The following is a 20,239-nucleotide window of genomic DNA, read 5'->3' as shown; positions in this document are numbered from 1 at the left end:
TTTCGCAAGGCTCGCGGGGGGCGCTAGAGCCAATCCCAGCCGTAAGGCACACTCAAACATAGTAATTGCTTACATTCAGAACACATTGTTGCTGGCTTTATGGTTGGATTTCTCCCTGCAAACTGGACTCCTTCCATTGTCTCCTACTTTATTTATTTATTACTTCTCTCCCCCTCTTTGGATTCCACGCAAAGATTCCTCCCCCTCACCTGGGAATTTTGCCTGGTCAAACCATCTTATTTATACACTAGTACACAGTTTCCTAAGCAAGAATGTCTTTGCATTGATCATCTTTTGTCCCAAATTTGTGTATGAGGACATGCATCACTTCTTCAAAGCTGTAAAACTAAGCCACACCTTCACAGCGTATTAGGGTAGTTTCATACCTTATAAAACAATTTGCACCGACATTCTGAAGATAATTGATACGTTTATTATTAGGTATACTTTAATCAAAATAGAGAGACATTATTGACATACTCTACATACCTGTCAACCTCTGCCGATAACTGCCCTTATAAATGATTATGATTCCCCTTACAAACCCCCAATACCTTACAAACACCGTACGACTCGTACGGTGTTTGTAAGGTTTTTTTGGGGTTTGTAAGGTGAATCATAATCATTTATAATGGCAGTTATCGGCAGAGGTTGACAGGTATGACTCTAGCTACAAACTTGCAAGGAGAATCAGTCCCCTGGCATCGTCCTCGCCACCGGGATATTCTGAAGAAACGACATCCTCCTCTGTCCATTTTGTCGGCGCATAATCAAAACACTTAAGGTAATCTGATTCAAACAATTGCATAAGCTAACCGAATAACACCTTTAAGGTCAAAAAACAACTGCCTCAATAATTGCATATCAGGTCGGAAACCAAAAACACCTGCGTAAGAATTTGCACAAGTAAGCAAACAATTTCATAAAAGGCAAACAGAGCGACAATATTTTTTAAACAATATGCGAGTATTTTCGGAAGTTGATTCGATTATCGCCATCTGCCGTAATCCAAGTCAAAGCAATTTAAGAGTCCTTTGTAGATCTTCATTGCAAACTCAGATCAACAGTCCCCCGGAACATGGTGTCCTGAAAACAATTAAATGTCCTCGAAAACAGCTGTGGGGGGAAGTGTTCTCGAGCTTGCTCGGTCCCAGCTTAAAATATAGCCCAAATTAAAATATAGCTCCTATCCCTATTAATGATTAATGAACATATAATAACATCCCAGAATAACCCCAACAATAATTTAATCTCATTTAATCTTTTTTTTAAATGTCCATGATGGCTTTTTTTACCATTTCTATCAGGAATTTTACTTCTTTCAGTGCCTCAAGTATAAATACATCCATTATCACGACTAGCACAATCTAGTGACATGTTTTTTAATGGACAATTTCAACCACAAAATCGGTTTTGACGTGAGATATATGAGCGTATCGGTTTATAAATCGGCCTAAAGTTAGCTAATAGCGTCCTCTGAAAGTGCTAAAGTGGTTTAAACCATTGGTTTAAGTTTTAAAAGAATGCAAAAATCTGCTAATTTATAATGATTCAATTAAAGACTAATGCTCAAGAGTTTGACATTCTGAATGTGTCAACCGAAATGTAATCCCATTGTTTAGAACTCATTTCAATAAATCGTATCACCACCTACTTTTGGCGATTGTCATGTGACGAAATAAATGACCAAATATTTCGAAATCGCTTTGTAATTTTTTTCATTCATTCTTTTTCGGAACCGCTTATCCTCGCAAGGGTCATGGGCAATGTTCCTTCTAAGCTGCGCGCGTGCGCAATTGCGCACTACTCTCGTCTTCTCTGCGCACAGCAAATCATATGGAGCGCACAAAATAAAATCCCCATTTTTTATTATTTTTTTTTTAGCTGTGAGGCCGACGCGCGAACCACTCATCCGCCGGGCTGCCCATTCATAGATATTAATCATTACATTTTATTATGACTAGATCATTTATGGGTGGTAGACATGCACCTGCTTATGGCAGGTGTGATACTGGTGTGTGCCCATAGCGAGCAATGATGATGTTGCTCACACCGGTACTCAGTGTGCTCAGGGAGGTTGTCTTTCTGCCCAGACAAACAAAAAATTAGAGGGAACATTGGTCGTGGGGGTGCTGGAGCCTATCCCAGCCAACTATGGACACCAGGCAGGGGACACCCTGAATCCGTAGCCAGCCAATCACAGGGCACAAAGAGACGGACAACCATTCATGCTCACTTTCATCCCTAGGAGCAATTAAGAGTGTTTAACCAGCCTACCATGCATGTTTTGGGATGTGGGAGGAAACTGGAACACCCAGAGAAAACCCACCCAAATGAGTAAAAAATGTATATGGGTAAAAATGCCCATAAAACCATAGGCCACGACAAAGGCGAGTTATACCCCCCTAAAAATGTGGTCATCATTATTACTTGACTGCCTTTTTTGAGAGCGTATCACCGTTATTAAAACTGTCATTTCTGAAGTATGACTCATTCCTTCTGTTCATGTGTTGATGGCTAGCAGATATTTGCAGACATTCCATTCGTGCAGATTTTTACACAATTCCCATCCACCCACTGTGGTTGAGGCTGACTAAACGGGGTGCAAGATTTGGCGGGCTCAGTCGACAGCACCAAGGTGCAACTGGCACCTCGGGGCACAAAGAAGCACGGCATGTGGCCGCCTGCAAACCTGTCACTCATTTTGATGAGTCTGGCTACCTTCTCACCTGAGGCCAAGATTGCTGACATCTCCCCCATGTTGCCACAGCTATTGGAAAATATTAAACTAAATAAATTTTGTTTACAGCGGTAGTCTCACAATTTTGAATTTCACTGACCTCCGAAAGGGGAACAAGAAGATTAATAATTGAGTTCCTTATTTAGAAAAAAAAGATGTAAAGGAAAAAAAAACACAAACACACTCACAGAGAGATATATTGTTTCCCATTGCACCCCCCCAAAAAATCCATGATATCATGTAATCTAAAAATCGGATAATTTGCATGATAATGAAATGATAATTCTGTTTTAACATGGTATCATGAACAAATGTGATCATTATCATATTAAGTCTGATAACTATCATATAAAAACATAATGCTATATGATTTGCTCACACAGGAGTTAAGTCCAATATTTTTACATTTCGTATCTTAAATTTATGGTTTTGCATGTGATAATTACCATGTTTTTTAATATGATATGCTGATAGATACCATTTTTTACATGGTAATTATTAAGTTTTTATATGATAGTTTTTCCGGTTTTGCATATTACATTTTTACATAAGTTATTAAAACCTAAATAAGTTATCTTTTTATGAGTTAGCACGTTTTACACCGCAACTATCACCTCTCTACAAAAATAGTTACAGTCATGAATATTCACATGGTAACATGTTTGAGTTTAGTTATCATATTTTTTCCCAGATAGAACCATGTTAGTTGGACAAGTGGTTAGCTTTGCAGTTCTGAGATTGAGGGTTCGATCCCAGGTGGGTTCTGACCTTCCTCTGTGGAGTTTGCATGATCCCAAAAGCATGCATGCTAGGCTAATTGTATGCTAACTTGTCTCTATGTATGAGTGTGAGCATGAATAGTTATTTGCCTCACTGTGCCCTGTGATTGGATGCCCACCAATTCAGGGTGTTCCCTGGCTACTGCCCGTATTTGGCCGCGATAGGCTTCAGCACCGCGACCGGACGTTTGGTCGCCGGACGTTTGGTCGCCGGACGTTTGGTCGCCGGACGTTTGGTCGCCGGACGTTTGGTCGCCGGACGTTTGGTCGCCGGACGTTTGGTCGCCCGGGTGAATATAATTTTGAGAGCTGGTTTCAACAGTAAACTCTCTGTCATGTCGTCAAATGTCCGGCGACCAAACGTCCGGGCGACCAAATGTCCGGGCGACCAAATGTCCGGACGACCAAACGTCCGGTGACCAAACATCCGGCGACCAAACGTCCGAGTACCCTTCAGCACCGGCCGACCCTTGTGAGGTTAAAGTATGGAACATGGAAAAGATATCATGTAAAAACTTTTCTCTAACATTAAAATTCTCATCCTATCTGCATCATGCTTGTTACTAGCTTTTTACTATGCGCCTATACGGCGCATTATATGACGGCATATGTGTGCATATGTTGCTTGTTTCTGTGCATATGGAAGAAGTTGTGGATTGGAGTTGTTGTTACCTCTGCTGTACTTTGATGCTCCTTGAGTTGTGTGCTGAGTGGCGAATGGCGGCAATCCAAAACGGTTATTACAAGTTTCCAGCTGGCTCCGCTGCACACGCTGCTGATGAACGCCCAATTCACTGGTGGGGCCGCAGACGATGCCAGCGCTTCCCTGCTCCTGCACTGCATCCCAGACTGACTATTTTGTTTCTACGCCGTGGAAATAGTCGACTTGCAGATGTGATCCTCGGATTGATTTGCCACAGTATCTTCATTTAGCACAATGTAATGATGTGAATATAGGTTCAAGTTTAACCCGATCCAAAAGCTGGTTTCCTTTCTATGCAGCAGTCTTTGTGCTAAACCATGGACAATGATCATAAATCATTTTGAGGCTGCAAAGTTACGGCATTAACCCAGTAGGATAAATTCACTCTGCACGAGAGGCACTACGTGAAGCATGACGTGTTTTTGTTCAGTATACTGCAAAATGTAGTGTTTTACAGTAAATCTGAAATTTCCGAATTTGTTTGACGCATAGGTGAGAAAGAAGTGAAAAATATTCAGTTTCACAATTTTTCGTGTAAGAAATACCAAAGACATTTACCGTATTTATTCAAGTAGAACGTGGAACATTTTTTACCAAAAAACTGAAACAAAGTTTGGGTGCGCATTATACACGAATCCTGGTGGAACACTGCGCTCCGCTGGTGAAAAGGTCCCCTCAGCAGCCGTTAAATTGGGAGACGTAAGACCTGTCTTTGTCCGCTAGATGGGGCGCGAGAGCCCGTTCTATTGGCCGGTGCTCATGCTTAGAAAAAATATGGAATTAATTGTTTGGTGAATCTGATGATGATGAATCAGACTTTGAAAATTTTTAAATATTATGGTGATGAATTAGACTTTAAGGATTTAAAATTGGACTCCAGAGCTGTGCTGTGAGGCCGACGCGCTAACCACTCGCGCCACTGGGCCGCATGTATACCAATTTTAGTCGCAAATTATGGGTGCGCGTTATACACGTGTGCACGTTATACTCGAATAAATACGATAACTCATTGGCTCCTATTGACAGTGATAGACGTCCATTCCATTTGGACTGTGAGGATTGGGAGCAATGGTTGGATGAGTGGTAAAAAATTCAAGGTTTTTACTCCATGAAAACCTTGACTTTAATTTGTTTGTATCCTCATCTTTAATTAAATTTAATTAATTAAAAATAACTAAGTTACTGCCTGCACACTTTGCTTTTGATTTTCTTTTTTAGATTAAAAACCTATCTCAGGTTTGAAGCCCTACTTTGTAACCCTAACCCTTGTCTGAAACAATAACTCAACTTATATACCCCTAACTCTATTTTTAAAACCTAATCCTAATGTAAAAAATCGCCAATTTTGAACTCTAACTTGGGTTTTTAAGCCTACCTTGGAACCCTAACCCGAGTTTGAAACTTTAACTTGGGTTTTTGACCCTATTTCAAAACCCTAACACTAGTTTGAAAGCCAGTGTTTTACATAACACAAGATTTTAAACCCTACCCCTAGTCGCAAACACTACTTTGGAACCCTAATCCAAGTTTGAAAGACTTTCCCAGAAAAGAAACTTCAAAATCCAAAACTTCCTTATACAATAGACGCTCCCTAACAGGTACGTATTTGCAGATGTATATTGTACATCAGCAATAAAAGCCATTATAGTTACGCAAGGCCCCATTGTTTGGCTTTTAAAAACCACTGAATCTCTCTTCACTTTGGACACTAGAGCACACAGACAAATGGATACGTCCAATAAAATGCTTTTAAGGATATTGATTTTCTTTTCCGAAGGATAGCCAGCGAGTTTTCCCCCTTGATACGCACTCAAAATATTGGTAGGCGCTTTGAGAGGATCCATTACCAGTGCCGGAGCAAAAATGTTGCCCTCCAGATTGGTTCGCTCAATTTTAAGAGTTACTAATGACCAAATGTTGTCAGCACTTCTCAGAGTCCTGCGGAGTAAATTTCTCCTCTGTAATAAACATTAGATTAGACTGATCTTTCTCTCTCAATGAGATAATTGTGTTCGAGCACTATACGGAATAGAGAATTAGGCATGTGAGTGCAGCACGTCGTCTTCGCCGTGATATACAAAGTGTCTCCCGGATTGCCGCTTTAAATGTCACTCCATCAGCCCTCCCTGGCGATCTCCACTCGAACATATCAACATTCATCATACTTCCTGCAGCGCCATCACTTGCGTGGAGACACTCCATTGACGCCTCAGTGAGATGCAAGTCAGCGATTTGCTACCTTGTGTGACCAGTGCCGGAAGCTCATTACACTAATGCAGCAACACAATCCAACTAAAAATCCCTCACCCAGAGAATAGTGTCTTGGACACGGATAACGCTGATTTTATGATAATAGACTGCATGTACGGATGTGCGCGCAATCCTTTACAAGGAAGTTAGCTTTCAACGTAATGTTATTTATATTGCACTTGAAGAATAGCCTCAGATTCGATCGTATATACCCGGGGTGTCGAACTCATCTTTACGTGGGCCATTTGTAGTTAGCAGAGGCGGAGCTTAGGGATGCTGGGAGTGTCCTCTAGGGTAACGTTTCCCAACCAACTGGTGTGCCGTGAGCAATGCTCGGGTGTTGCCGCGGGAAATTACAAGAAGTCATTTATCGTAATAATCCAAGAGAGAAATCTCAATATTAAGAGATTAAAATTGAACTAGTACGAGGTTAAAATTAATAGTTTTATAACTATAAATTCACACCATCGCTTCGCCTTCTGCCATCTTGATTCAACTGCACTGTAAACCGGAATAATTTGGTCACACGAGTACATTGTGAATCATCTGAGTTACAAGTGCTGACTAATAATTCGTCTTGTGCGACGAATGTCGTCTCCAAAAGGACCGACATTTGCACATTGCACAGCAGTGCGACTTCAGCGTGACACATGTTGGATTTACTGACTGTAAAACGCAAGTAGAAGGACCCAAACACAAAGATAAACTTATTTTCATTATGCTGTACTTTTTCTGTAGTTTGCAAAACCACAATATTTCAATGAATGTAATAACATGGTAATAACAGTTTGATTGAAATTGTCCTTTTTTTACATTTTATATCGATTTTGCGTGAATCGCATTCACTCCGGAAATGGGACAAGAGTACTCCTGAAATGGGGTCGAATGAGGTTGGCAGCTCTGGAACTTTAACTGTCACGAGCAGCTCGTTTGTCCCTCCTGCTTTGCCGTCAGGTTCGAGCAGCTGCGGGTGATCGATGATTACTTCCGGATGTGTGTAATTAAACACGACTGAATTGGTATTCATTTGTCGGATCGTACTGCGTGATACTGCATACATCACTGCAAAGGTATTGTTCTCCATGCTCCGGTTTTGTTTTGTTTTGGGATATACAAGTCCTTGTTATTTTGTAAGGCGTTTTGAGTCATTAAAGTTACTATCATGAGCACAGTTCGTCTCGTCCCCTCCTGCTTCCCTGCTACTGGGTCCAAATCCCTCCGATCGCGCCATGACGTCTCGGCACGATCGTAACATAAACAATAGAAGCAAGCATTTATATGTATGATTTATTTATGTTAGCGACTCTCCCTAAAGCAGATTCTTTGCCTTGTTATGTTTGAACACCAGAATGGAGGATTTCCACGGCACCAAGCTGACTTTAAATGAGCAAGGAAATCTCAGCGACTACTAATGTAAGTAATGGAGTTCACTTATTGATCGCTTACTTTATCAATTTGTGCCCGGAGGATGTTTAATTATGCCCAACACATACTTTAATTGTGTGCTCCAACTTTGTGGCACCAAATTTGACTTCACAATAAAACATGCTCACTCTCGGAGAGGGAAATAACAAACAGGTCGACCGAGTACACTCAATAAACTTGTCGATGCTCTCAGGCTTCCAATGAAGTCGCATTGGCAAGCAGTTAATCTATAACATATAGATGTCATAATTACTAGCCATAAACTCAAATAAATGATGTGTTTTGTTTGCGGAATGGGATCGCATGGATTTTTAAATAGAAACAGGCCTTTGTGATGAAGTTACATCAAAACAACAGCAGCATTGTTGCATCAATTTTTTTTTAAATAATGATGGAAATGATTTTGTTTAAATTCCAATTGAAGTCAACTAAAAGCTTTGTAAAGGTTTTGTCCGAGAAGCAATTTGAAAGAAAAGATATACTTTGTAGGTATGTGAGTGATCTCCAGGATTTGTGCCAGAAAATATACATTTAAAAGTAATATAAAATACCTTAGATTTAGTAATAAAGGATGGCACACGGTGGATTATCTGAAGCAGAGCAAATATTTTTCTTTTTAAAAAGATCCTTTTTTGCAGTTATTTTCCCTGTGGTGGTTAATTAAATTGTGGGTTTTAGCTGGGCATGGAGAAAAAATATTCTTCTAGGTATTTAAAATAAATAAATAAATAAATAAACCTTTTGATACCAGTATCCTTGAGCGCTATTTATGGGGTCTTGCCCAATTCATCCAATTCATTTTGATTGGGACATCTGACTGAGAAAATGAGTAACGTATAAAGCAGATGTGTCAAAGTGGCGGCCCGGGGGCCAAATCTGGCCCGCCGCATCATTTTGTGTGGCCCGGGAAAGTAAATCATGAGTGCCGACTTTCTGTTTTAGGATCAAATTAAAATGAAGAGTATAGATGTATATTAAATTTCCTGATTTCCCCCTTTTAAATCAATGATTGTAATTTTTTAATGAATTTTTTTCTGTGTTTTTAGTTAAAAAATCATTTTGTAACATCTAAAAATATATTTTAAAAAAGCTAAAATAAACATTGTTTTCGATCTATAAAAAATGGAATATTCATGGATTTTAATCCAGTTCTTTTAATCCATTTATAAAAAGTCTATCTAAGTTTATCTGAAATGGTCCGGCCCACATGAAATCGAGTTGACGTTAACGCGGCCCGCGAACCAACCCGAGTCTGATATCCGCGTGACCGGACGTTTGGTCGCCCGGACCCAAACAATGGGCGACCAAACGTCCGGCGACCAAAAGTCCGGCGACCAAAAGTCCGGCGACCAAAAGTCCGGCGACCAAAAGTCCGGCGACAAAACAAGGTAAAACAACACTGTCTACGCATCAATAAAAGCCAACAATGGCCCTGAGCAGTTTCACTGAGTGGACTGTGACCAAACGGCCGAGTACCTGACACCACTGGTATAAAGAGTTAAAAATAAATTGGAGCAATTTATGCTAAATGATTCACTGCTTGATGCTTGGACAGCACTGTACTATGCTACAATATTTCCATGCAGGAATCTGCTCAGTTGAACACTAAAAACAATGCACACACACACAAAACAAAACAATGCATGCACACGCATCTCGCCAAAATCAATACACTGAATTCCATCTTTTCTATCACCTCTGACTTTTTCCTACCAGATAGATTTCATGATAGGTTGAGAATATTTGAGGTTTCCCACCCAACTGTCTCATCATCAACAATGGATGAGTATCAGGCAAAAAAAAGTGAAGGCAGGCTTCGTGAAAGTAAAAAGTTTCTGCTGACAGCTTCTCATTTCTCACGTACTTTGTTGTAAAGTGTTTTAAATTCACGTTGTCTTTTCTACTTCCTCAGCATCTTCCTATACTCTTCCTTCCATTTCTTATCTACCTAGGCTTCCGTCTTCTGATGAGTTTTTTTAGCCAATTCCTGAAGTGTATTTTCTTTGTAATAGTGAGAAGAATAGATGTTCTTTTCATTTTTTTGGTGTTAATCCACCATACATCAGGCAAGCGAGCCTCGTTGAAAAGTTAGGAGTGAAAATAAGTAGTGGGACTCACTGTCTAGTAAGTATTTCCTTAAGTTCCCATCAAGGATGAACAAAAAAGATCTTTTAATAGCAGAATATTAGCATTGAACTAGAACATTTTAATAAAAAGGTTAACACACACTCACTCACATTAACTCCAAGACAATCTTCAATGGATGCATGTTCATTTCACTTGGGAAGAATAGAAAGAACACGTAAACTGCTGCAGGAATTGAAACAATCTGTTCCTCCTATTCAAGGTCACATTATTTTCCTCATAATGGCAATTAAGACACCTAATTAGAGATGGGCTCATCGCTGTCTTGCCAAGCTGTCTTGACTAATAATACTTGGCTAAAATACATCACCTAACTGAAAAGTAATGCAGTAGTGTAACATTTTTCATACAGAGAGAGCGGTATTGTAACTATGAGCGTTTGCGTATCCATTTTTTATTACGCAGGCTAAAATGAACATATTTTTTGGTGTGTGAGCATGTATTTATTTTAAGTCGGTGAAATTTAGGAAAGGTAAAGATTATATTTATTGTTTCTTATGGGGGTTTTTTCACTGTATGATTGTGTTCAAGATGCTACAAGATCTGAAAATTATTTTAAAATTATTAAAGTTGGTGTAATGAGAAAGTAATGAGAATTTCACTAGACTTTGATAATGAAATTGTCATACATTGTTAGCTATTTGTCATGCAATTGGCTGGCCCCCGATTCAGAGCAGCTGCCCCGCCAACCCCCCACCCCCGTTGCCCATAGTTAGTTGGGATAGGCTCCAGCACCCCCTGCGACCCTTGTGAGGATAAGCGGTTCAGAAAATGAGTTAATGATAGTTAGCTATGTAAATCTTAAAAACATTTTGTGCTTGTGTTTGAACAAAAATGCCCAAAAGTTCAATATAATGTTGCCATATCAAGGTAAATCATCATATGAAATATGAATGATTGAAATAATCATTTAACATGTCATCATTTGCTTAAAAAAGGTTGTATGTTTCCTGCCAATTCTTGGCATAAGGAGACATGATGCAGTGTTTTCAACCAATCCATTTCTTTTATTGTAGAGATTTTTGGTCTTGTTAACATTTTGTGTAAACATATTGTTAATGTGCAAACTTTCTTGCTGTAGTGTATTTAAAAACAGGCAGAAATATTATAATAATAATGAATAATTCCTAGATTTTGTTCAATGTTGTGCTTGTGTGCAGTCTTTGCTGACATTCAGTGCATCTTCTGGGGGCTCAGCCAAATTCCCAGTGACCCCCCTTGACTCCCAGTTTAAATGATAACTGAAGTAATTTGATGTCTTCCAATAAATAAAAACAAAATGCATTTTTTACAAAGGTTCAGGGAAGGTTAAATACACTTTTTATTCACGAGTATAAATCTGAACAGCAAATATTCCGACACAAACTTGGCTTTTCCACCAAGTTGCTTATACTAATAGCTTGTTGCTTTCCTATAGTGCGACTAGGACAGGGGTGGCGAACACGCGGCTCTCGAGCCATATGCGGCTCCCGGCCAAAAGGAATGCGGCTCTTTGCTTCTTATCATATTTTATATATACTGTCTTTGCCTCGCTTCTCTTAAATCACACTCAAATTCATCAGGGCCCATTAAAAACAATAAATAAATTATGTTTAAAAGTGAATTTGGCGGATTGGATTTCTTATGCCGCTTCCGACGCAAGTTTCAAATTTTGGTTCTTTGTTTCTAACATGTTCGCCACCCCTGGACTAGGATGTTAATGCAAATTACAGGAAGCTGGAAGAAAATTATTTTGTCCTTGTTGTGGGCGAGTTGGAAGCGGGTTAGGGGTCCGGGGTCAGGGTTAGGTTAGGGTGGGGCGGCCTGCAGGAAAGCAAACCACAGCCACTATGTGTCGCGTGCCTGGGCGGGGAAGATGTCCTCATATGCCGGCGGCATTTCACTGGGAAGCGGGAAAGAGAAGGGGAAGCAGTGGTTGAGTTCCGGGTCGGCCGGCGAGTACCCCGGCAGCTCTACGGAGGGGTGCCCGGCGCGTTGGGCTTCCCCCCCGCTCTCGTCCAGCACGTTCAACACGGCCAGATTGATATAAGAGACGGGCTGGAAGTCGGCCGAGGAACAGTCGCGCTCCTCGTTGAAAATGATGGGTCCGGAGCTCTGCCTCTGAACCTGCCTGGTCCTGGAGAACTGGGCCGCTTTGTACCTTTGGATGAGCACCAGGTTGAGCAGCCCCAAGAGACACTCGAGCGTGCTGAGCACGGTGGAGATGACCAAACTCCTGCGGTACTCCCTCAGCTCCCGGCAAGCGCGGCTCACCTGGCCCGTGTGGACGCAGTAGTGCGAGAACTTCCTTTCCACCAGAGAAGCGGTGTCCCCGTCCACCACGGCCCCGGAGAAGGCGGCGAGCACCCCCAGCAGGAAGACCACAACCCCCAGGAGCACCAAATTCCTGCCCCGCGGCTTCCCGGTGCAGCAGAGCAGCGCTACGGCCAGGACCACCTGTCCGGTCCCGAGGAGCAGCCCGGAGTAGAAGGCTCCCGCCGGGGCGCCGAGGTGGAAGTGTTCTTTGACGCTGGAGCCCAGCGAGACGCATCTTAACCCGAGCACGAGTTCGCTGAGAGCGCAGGCGAAGAGGAGGCTGCTGGAGAGGACCACGCAAAGCCCTTTCCCACTCAACTTCATTATATTCCACCTTTTCTGCTGCTGCCGCTCTTGATCCCTCGCCACCGGCAGCCGGCTTCATCCTCCGTCTGGTCCGGGAGCGCCTCGGTCGCCTGCGCTCATCGTCGGCGGGATCTTCTCCTCCTCAGCCGCGTCGGAGGAGGCAGCAGCGGCGGCGGAAGCGGCGGTGCACCGCGCCGCTCTGGCGTCTCTCTGCATTCCCACCGCTTTACGGGAACGCTGGAAATCATTCATGCCAGGAAGGCATGCCCCGCTTTGCACTTACGGCCTCGTCGATAATCCATTGGTGAGCATTGATCTTGTTTCTCCCCCGACGAGAAGTTGGGTGGGACGAACCCCCTTTTTCCGCTCTCGACGCAGGCGGTCTGGCTGGCTTGAGACTGCGCGCGTGTGTGCGCTCTTGTTAAATCCGGTACGTGCGGCGTCAAGTTGCAGGCAAGGGTGGGCGTTCTAAAAAAATTAAATAAAATGACTTTTAAAAATAAAAAAAAGACCCCCTCATATTTATCATCACCTCTCGGGAAGATTCAGAATATGCCGTAATTAAAAAGTATTTGTCCTATTCTTGTTTTTCTTCCTATTTATCAAACTCATAAGATTCAGATCAGGGGTAGGAAACCTATGGCTCGGGGGCCACATCTGGCTCTTTGGATGGGTGCATATGGGTCTCTGCTCTGCTCATCTCTTTTTCATCTCTTGACTTCAGGCCAGAGGCGGGGAGGACACCCTGAAATGGTGGCCAGCCAATCGCAGGGCACAAGGAGACAAACAACCATTCACGCTCACACTCATACATAGAAGCAATTTAGAGTGTCCAGTCAGCCTACCGTGCATGTTTTTGGCATGTGGGAGGAAACCGGAGTACCCGGAGGAAACCTACGCAAGCCCGGGGAGAACATGCAAACTCCACACAGGTGGACCGAGCTAGATTTGAACCACTGAGCTCTGCTCACCTGTGAAGTAAAATATGGAAAGCACAGATAAGAGAAAGGTGATTCGCTTTAATAATCTTTTTTTTTTCATTAGACTGTTCCGCGTTCATACTCTCATTGATACTCATTGATTAGTAATGTCAATGTTAGTGGCAATGTAGTAACAATTAGTAACAATGTTATCAAAATAACTCAGGGACATTTTGTACATTAAAAAGTGGTGAAATGGCTAAAGAAAAAGGCACACATGTTCATGTATTTTGACTTTTAAAATCTAAGTATGGCTCTGAAGGAATATTATTTAAAAATATGTTTATGGCTCTCTCTGTCATAAAGGTTCCCGACCCCTGATTCAGTCCGATCTTTAAGGTCATTGCAGGGTAAGCTGGTTGAACACACTAAATGAGGTTGAGAGCAGTACAAAAAATGAATGAATATCTGCCATTGATAATGACAGATGTCCAATCCATTTCAAGTGGGAGGGTTGGCCACTCGCCCACATCTCAAATGGATTGGACATCTACTGGTGATAATTCATTCATTTTCTGGACCACCTATCCTCACAATGGTCGTGGGGGTGTTGGAACTTATCCCAGCCAACTAGTATATGGCCAATTGCAGTCCTGGAGATAAACTCATCCAAATTCACAGGATGAGAAAGACCCAAATTTCTGTGCTGTGTCTGCGGTCGTCAAAAACAATCGAAGCAGTACTGAAAAAATCGACCTCCGTAGTCTCACCGGCGCTTTGTTCTTTTTGGCCAATCAACTAGCTTTAAGTGTCCCGACCAATATTTAGCCACATTGTGATCATGCGGATTGGGGGTGCACACGCAATACTTGCGTGTGGGCACGGGCATTCACTGTGCACAGCGCACACAGCATTTGGACCTTCCAAGCTTGTTTTTAGCTCTCATGCATCTGCAAAAATGGCCCAGGAAAATTATTGGAATAATTTTGGTTCGGCGACCAATAATTAATATTTTTTTAGCATAGACATAAATATATTTACTTCGTGAAGGCCCAATTGGAAATATATTCTACCAATTATTTATTGCTGAGCCCTGACTGGAGTCCTTCACAATCAGTTCTGCAGGCCCTGCAGCATAAGATACGCGTGGATAAAACTGTTGCTTTAACCAATCAGATTTCGAGCTGGCGACACTAAGGCCTTCTCTCAGCCGTAGGGATACGTCATCGCTTTCGCAAGCTATGATTGGCTAGTGATAGAGTGGACTAGCCAGAGCTGACAAATTATCTGTAGCGATCTGCACAAGCAAATATATTGTTGTGTTGATTTAATAGCGCTTATGTCAACCCATATTGGCTGAAGATTTAAATACACGTTATCATGAAAACAATGTATTTTTTGCATCTATTTTTATATGCATGCCTAAGGTCAGAGTTCAAATAGCCATCGTCAACCTTCAAAATGGCGGATGGGCCAGGAACCAGTTTGGGAGTGGACTCCAGAGCAGCTCAGAAGTGACGATTTACCGAAGAAAGACCTGATAAAGTTCTTACGGGACAATGCAGCGCATTTGGTACGTTGTCGTTTGGGGATTTAGAAGCCCCAGTTCTCATTTTAAGAGTGCTTTTTGACGGGAACATGCTTAGTTCGCATGATGTAGCCCCTGCGTGTGCAGACAGAAAATGTTTGCAAACAAATTGGCTACATTGCGTTACCTATACCGCTTTATGCTTAAAAAGAAATCATTGCATTGTGTGTTTCAGTCCCTCAACGAGCATTGACTGCTGGGAAACATCAAGAATGTGGCCAAAACGACCAAAAATGAGCAGCTTGTCGACGCCATAACAAGCTATTTGTCAGCAAAGTGAGTCATTTTCTTTTTAAATATACTAGTTTCTATTTTCTCTATCCGTGTAATAATTAAATATCAGCGTTCAGTATTCAAGGCTTGCTCAATTAGTTTTTTTTATTATTATGAGCCATTCAAATTTTGAATAAAAACACCCAAACTGTTCTTGTGTTGATTTTTAATAGCAAGAACCTGTGTGGATAACTCTCACCCACAAGTGCTATCAGTGGTGGTGTAAAGAATAAACAGTACACTTATAGAATATATGTATATATAGTAAGGCTTTTTTCTTTAAAAAAATCGACATAGTATAGTAAGGCTAAGAAAGTCGGAGAATAAATCTGACTTCTGATTCTTCTCCTAGTTATTGCTGTGGTCCAGTGGCAAAAGTATTGGTTCAGAACTTGAGGTGGGAATCAGGAGTGAGTTCAATTCCACTCTTTGCAATTCACAAATTGTTTATTGAGGTAATGAAAAGGATAAATATAACTTCCAATCACTTCATTTCAGAAGTCACTGTGGTCCAGTTGCAAAGACAATGGGTCAGAACTTCTGGTGGACTCAAGTTCAATTCCACTCTTTGCAATTCTCAAATTGTTTATTGAGGTAATGAAAAGGATAGATATAACTTCCAATCACATCATTTCAGAAGTCACTGTGGTCCAGTGGCAAAGACAATGGGTCAGAACTTGAGGTGGGAATCAGGAGTGAGTTCAATTCCACTCTTTGCAATTCACAAATTGTTTATTGAGGTAATGAAAAGGATAAATATAACTTCCAATCACTTCATTTCAGAAGTCACTGTGGTCTAGTTGCAAAGACAAACGGTCAGAACTTCTGGTGGACTCAAGTTCAAATCAGGAGTGAGTTCAATTCCACTCTTTGCAATTCTCAAATTGTTTATTGAGGTAATGAAAAGGATAGATATAACTTCCAATCACATCATTTCAGAAGTCACTGTGGTCCAGTGGCAAAGACAATGGGTCAGAACTTCAGGTGGACTCAAGTTCAAATCAGGAATGAGTTCAATTCCACTCTTTGCAATTCTCAAATTGTTTATTTAGGTAATGAAAAGGATAAATATAACTTCCAATCATGTATAGGCGGGCCGCCTCGTGGTGTAGTGGGTAAGTCACCTGCCTGCGACGTGGGTGTCGAGGGTTCACGTCCCGGTGTCGCCAGTCAACGACTGTATGGTGTCGGCAGTCGGCCGAAGGCCGACTGTCGAACACCACCAGGAACCCCCCCTCCCAACTGTCTTCCGGTCAGCCTTCGGCTGACCGGAAATATTGTTTTGCTGAAAAAAATGACTAAGTCTTTATTTGAATGAAAAAAGGATTACCCATTTACTGAACTACTAGTGTAGTGATTAGTCAAACGAGAGCGGGATTCGAACCCCATCTCCCACATGGCAGTCAAATCCACTAACTTGAGGTCTGTCTGACCCATTGTCTTTGCCACTGGACCACAGTGACTTCTGAAATGAGATGATTGGAAGTTATATTTATCATTTTCATCACCTCAATAAACAATTTGAGATTTGCAAAGAGTGGACTTGAACTCACTCCAGATTTGAACTTGTGTCCAACTTCAATTTCAACCCATTGTTCTTGCCACTGGACCACAGTGTCTTCTGAAATGATGTGATTGGAAGTTATATTTATCCTTTTAATTACCTCAATAAACAATTTGAGAATTGCAAAGAGTGGAATCAAACTCACTTCTGATTTGAACTTAAGTCCACCTGAAGTTCTGACCCATTGTCTTTGCCACTGCACCACAGTAAAGTTGGAAGTTGTATTTATCCTTTTCATTACCTCAATAAACAATTTGAGAATTGCAAAGAGTGGAATTGAACTCACTCCTGATTCCCACCTCATGTTCTGACCCAATGATTTTGCCAGTGGACCACAGCAACAACTAGAAGGTGAAGAATCAGAAGTCAGATTTATTCTCCGACTCTCTTAGCCTTACTTGCTATGTCATTTTTTAAAGAAAAAAAGCCTTACTATACTATGTTGTTTTTTAAGAAAAGAAGCCTTACTATACAATATCGTTTTTTAAGAAAAAAAGGCTTCCTCTACTGTCGTTTTTCAAGAAAAAAAGCCATGCTATACTATGTCGTTTTTTAGGAAAAAAGCCTTACTATACTATGTCGTTTTTTAGGGGGGGAAAGCCATACTATACTATGTCGTTTTTTAGGGAAAAAGCCTTCCTCTACTATGTCGTTTTTCAAGAAAAAAAGCCATGCTATACTATGTCGTTTTTTAGGGGGGAAAAGCCATACTATACTATGTCGTTTTTTAAGAAAAAAAGCCCTACTATACTATGTCGTTTTTTTAAGAAAAAAAGCCATACTATACTATGTCGTTTTTTAAAGGAAAAAAGCCATACTATACTATGTCGTTTTTTAGGGGGAAAAGCCATACTATACTATGTCGTTTTTTAGGGAAAAAGCCTTCCTCTACTATGTCGTTTTTCAAGAAAAAAAGCCTTACTATACATGGTCTTTTTTAAACAAAAAAGCCTTACTATACATGGTCATTTTTAAACAAAAAAGCCTTACTATACATGGTCTTTTTTGTAAATAAAAAGCCTTACTATACTATGTCGTTTTTAAAGAAAAAAAAGCCTTACTATACTGTGTCGTTTTTAAAGAAAATAAGCCTTACTATACTATGTCGTCTTTAAAGAAAAAAGCCTATACTATGTTGTTTTTTAAGAAAAAAGCCTTACTATACTATGTCGTTTTTTACGAAAAAAAGCCTTACTATACTATGTCGTCTTTTAAGAAAAACGCTTTACTGTACATGGTCGTTTTTTTTTAAATAAAAAAGCCTTACTATACATGGTCATTTTTTAATAAAAACCCTTAATATACATGGTCATTTTTAAAGAAAAAAGCCTGACTATATATACATAGTATTTATTTGCATGTGCTTAATTTACGCAGCTGCGTTGACAATAGGCGTAACCACGCCCATATTGTCCCGCCATATTGAATGTGGAAAGGATGGTGGCTTGCTTACCGCGCTCCACGAGGTGGTTTGTCCTCTCACCTGAATGTCCATGTTTTGAAGATGACGTAGTTAAGTCGTGATTTTTATGTTCTTGATGCTATAAAACAGTGTGTCAGTACACTCATTTTACCTGATATTGAGTAACATTTTTACTTAGAATTTTACATCAACTCACCTTTATTCCAGGCCAACTGACTCCATTAAGAGTATAACATTTGAAACGCAAAGAATGCTTCATTGTCTAATCTCATTTTCTGAACTGCTTTAATTTTCACCTGTATTTTTTTCAATTAAATTCCTTTTTATCCAGTGTTTTTCCAATACTTTGAAAAAATTATTTACTTAAGTAGTATTTTTCCAATGTGTATATTTGTTAACTCTTTGGCTGCCATTGACTGAAAATTCTCTGATTGGCTGCCACCCTCTGACTTTAAATTGGATTGGATAACTTTATTCATCCCGTATACGGGAAATTTCATTGTCACAGTAGCAAGAGGGTGAGAATAAAGACATAGGAAAAGACATTTTAGACATAAATATATAGGTAATAAGCAAGTTAATAAATTAATAAATAAACAAATATATAACTATATATATACCTATACATACATATATACGTATACATATATATATATATATATATATATATATATATATATATATATATGTATATATCTGTATATATATGTATATATCTGTGTATATATATATATACAGATATACATATATATATACATACACAGATATACATATATATATATACAGATATACATATATATATACACAGATATACATATATATACAGATATACATATATCCAGATATATCTATCTATCTCTATATATATATATATATATATATATATATACACACACACAGATATATACATATATATACATATACATACATTTGTATAAATATACAAGTACATACATACACATAGATGTACATGTATCCATACGGTTGGATTGAATGGATTGAACATCTGCTAGTCATAAATTCATTTAAATTCACAGCAGAAGGATGATTGGACGGCGAGCAAAATCAGGCAGCAATAGAGCCTAAATCCAAACTAGGCAACAATGGAATTATTGAAACCAATTGTGTGTAGGAGTCAGCAGTCATTTGTGGAACAGATGTAACTGAGGAGGATTCCCGTGTTATTGTGAGGTCGCTTATTGGCAGAAGGACTTCTACTTAGTCCAGATCAATGCGGAGGGATATGTGCATGAGTCATCACATTGCTGTGAGTGAGATGACGAGGCAGCTTAAAGGCTAAATATGTGCGTCTGGGGAAACGATTGAGAGGTGACGAATGAAAGATACAAAAAAAATCAATTTAGAGTGGTGCCTATCCTCGTAGAGGTGGGGGAAACCCTTCTTTAGCCGATTGCAAGGCTGGTAATGGATCTTGTTTCATCACAAGAGTGCTCAGTCTTAAAGGGGACATGTTATGGACTGGACAATAGACTTTTTAATTGCTTGTGAACAAATATTTAGGTATTGGAGGGGCTTCTCACCCGTTTAGAGTGTATGTAGGTACATTTCAATTCCAAAAGGGATGTTGTAAATAGGTAGACATTTTTTCGTGTACTCTGATAAAAATATCGAAGACATTTAATTTGTTGGAAAACTGTTTTAATGTCGTGGAAAAAATAATTTGACTACCTGAGAAAGTCTCATTTCATTTTCTGAACCGCTTTATCCTCACTAGGGTTGCAGGGGGTGCTGGAGCCTATCCCAGCTGACTTTGGGGCAGAGGCGGGGGGCACCATGAATTAGTGGCCAGCCAATCGCAGGGCACGAG

General features: G+C 40.4%; 2 protein-coding genes across 3 annotated transcripts in view; one reads left to right on the top strand and one right to left on the bottom strand.

Annotated features, from left to right (window-relative positions):
• guf1 (GTP binding elongation factor GUF1) overlaps positions 1 to 20,239 on the top strand; it is a 58,405-nt gene that overhangs the window by 32,453 nt on the left and 5,713 nt on the right. For both annotated transcript variants that reach the window (XR_013303141.1, XR_013303142.1), the window contains 3 exons: positions 7,821 to 7,885; positions 14,991 to 15,136; positions 15,327 to 15,427. The gene's annotated coding sequence lies outside the window, so the exon portion shown is untranslated. The remainder of the gene's footprint in view (positions 1 to 7,820; positions 7,886 to 14,990; positions 15,137 to 15,326; positions 15,428 to 20,239) is intronic.
• On the bottom strand, positions 11,340 to 13,105 carry tmem271 (transmembrane protein 271). Its single transcript, XM_077608928.1, has one exon. The coding sequence runs from the start codon at positions 12,659 to 12,661 to the stop codon at positions 11,870 to 11,872; it is 792 nt and encodes a 263-aa protein (XP_077465054.1). The 5' UTR covers positions 12,662 to 13,105; the 3' UTR covers positions 11,340 to 11,869.

Source organism: Stigmatopora argus, chromosome 9 (assembly GCF_051989625.1).
Source record: "Stigmatopora argus isolate UIUO_Sarg chromosome 9, RoL_Sarg_1.0, whole genome shotgun sequence".
Lineage (NCBI taxonomy): Eukaryota > Metazoa > Chordata > Actinopteri > Syngnathiformes > Syngnathidae > Stigmatopora > Stigmatopora argus.
Note: the sequence above shows the minus strand (reverse complement) of the source record. Positions and strands in the feature narration are given on the sequence as shown.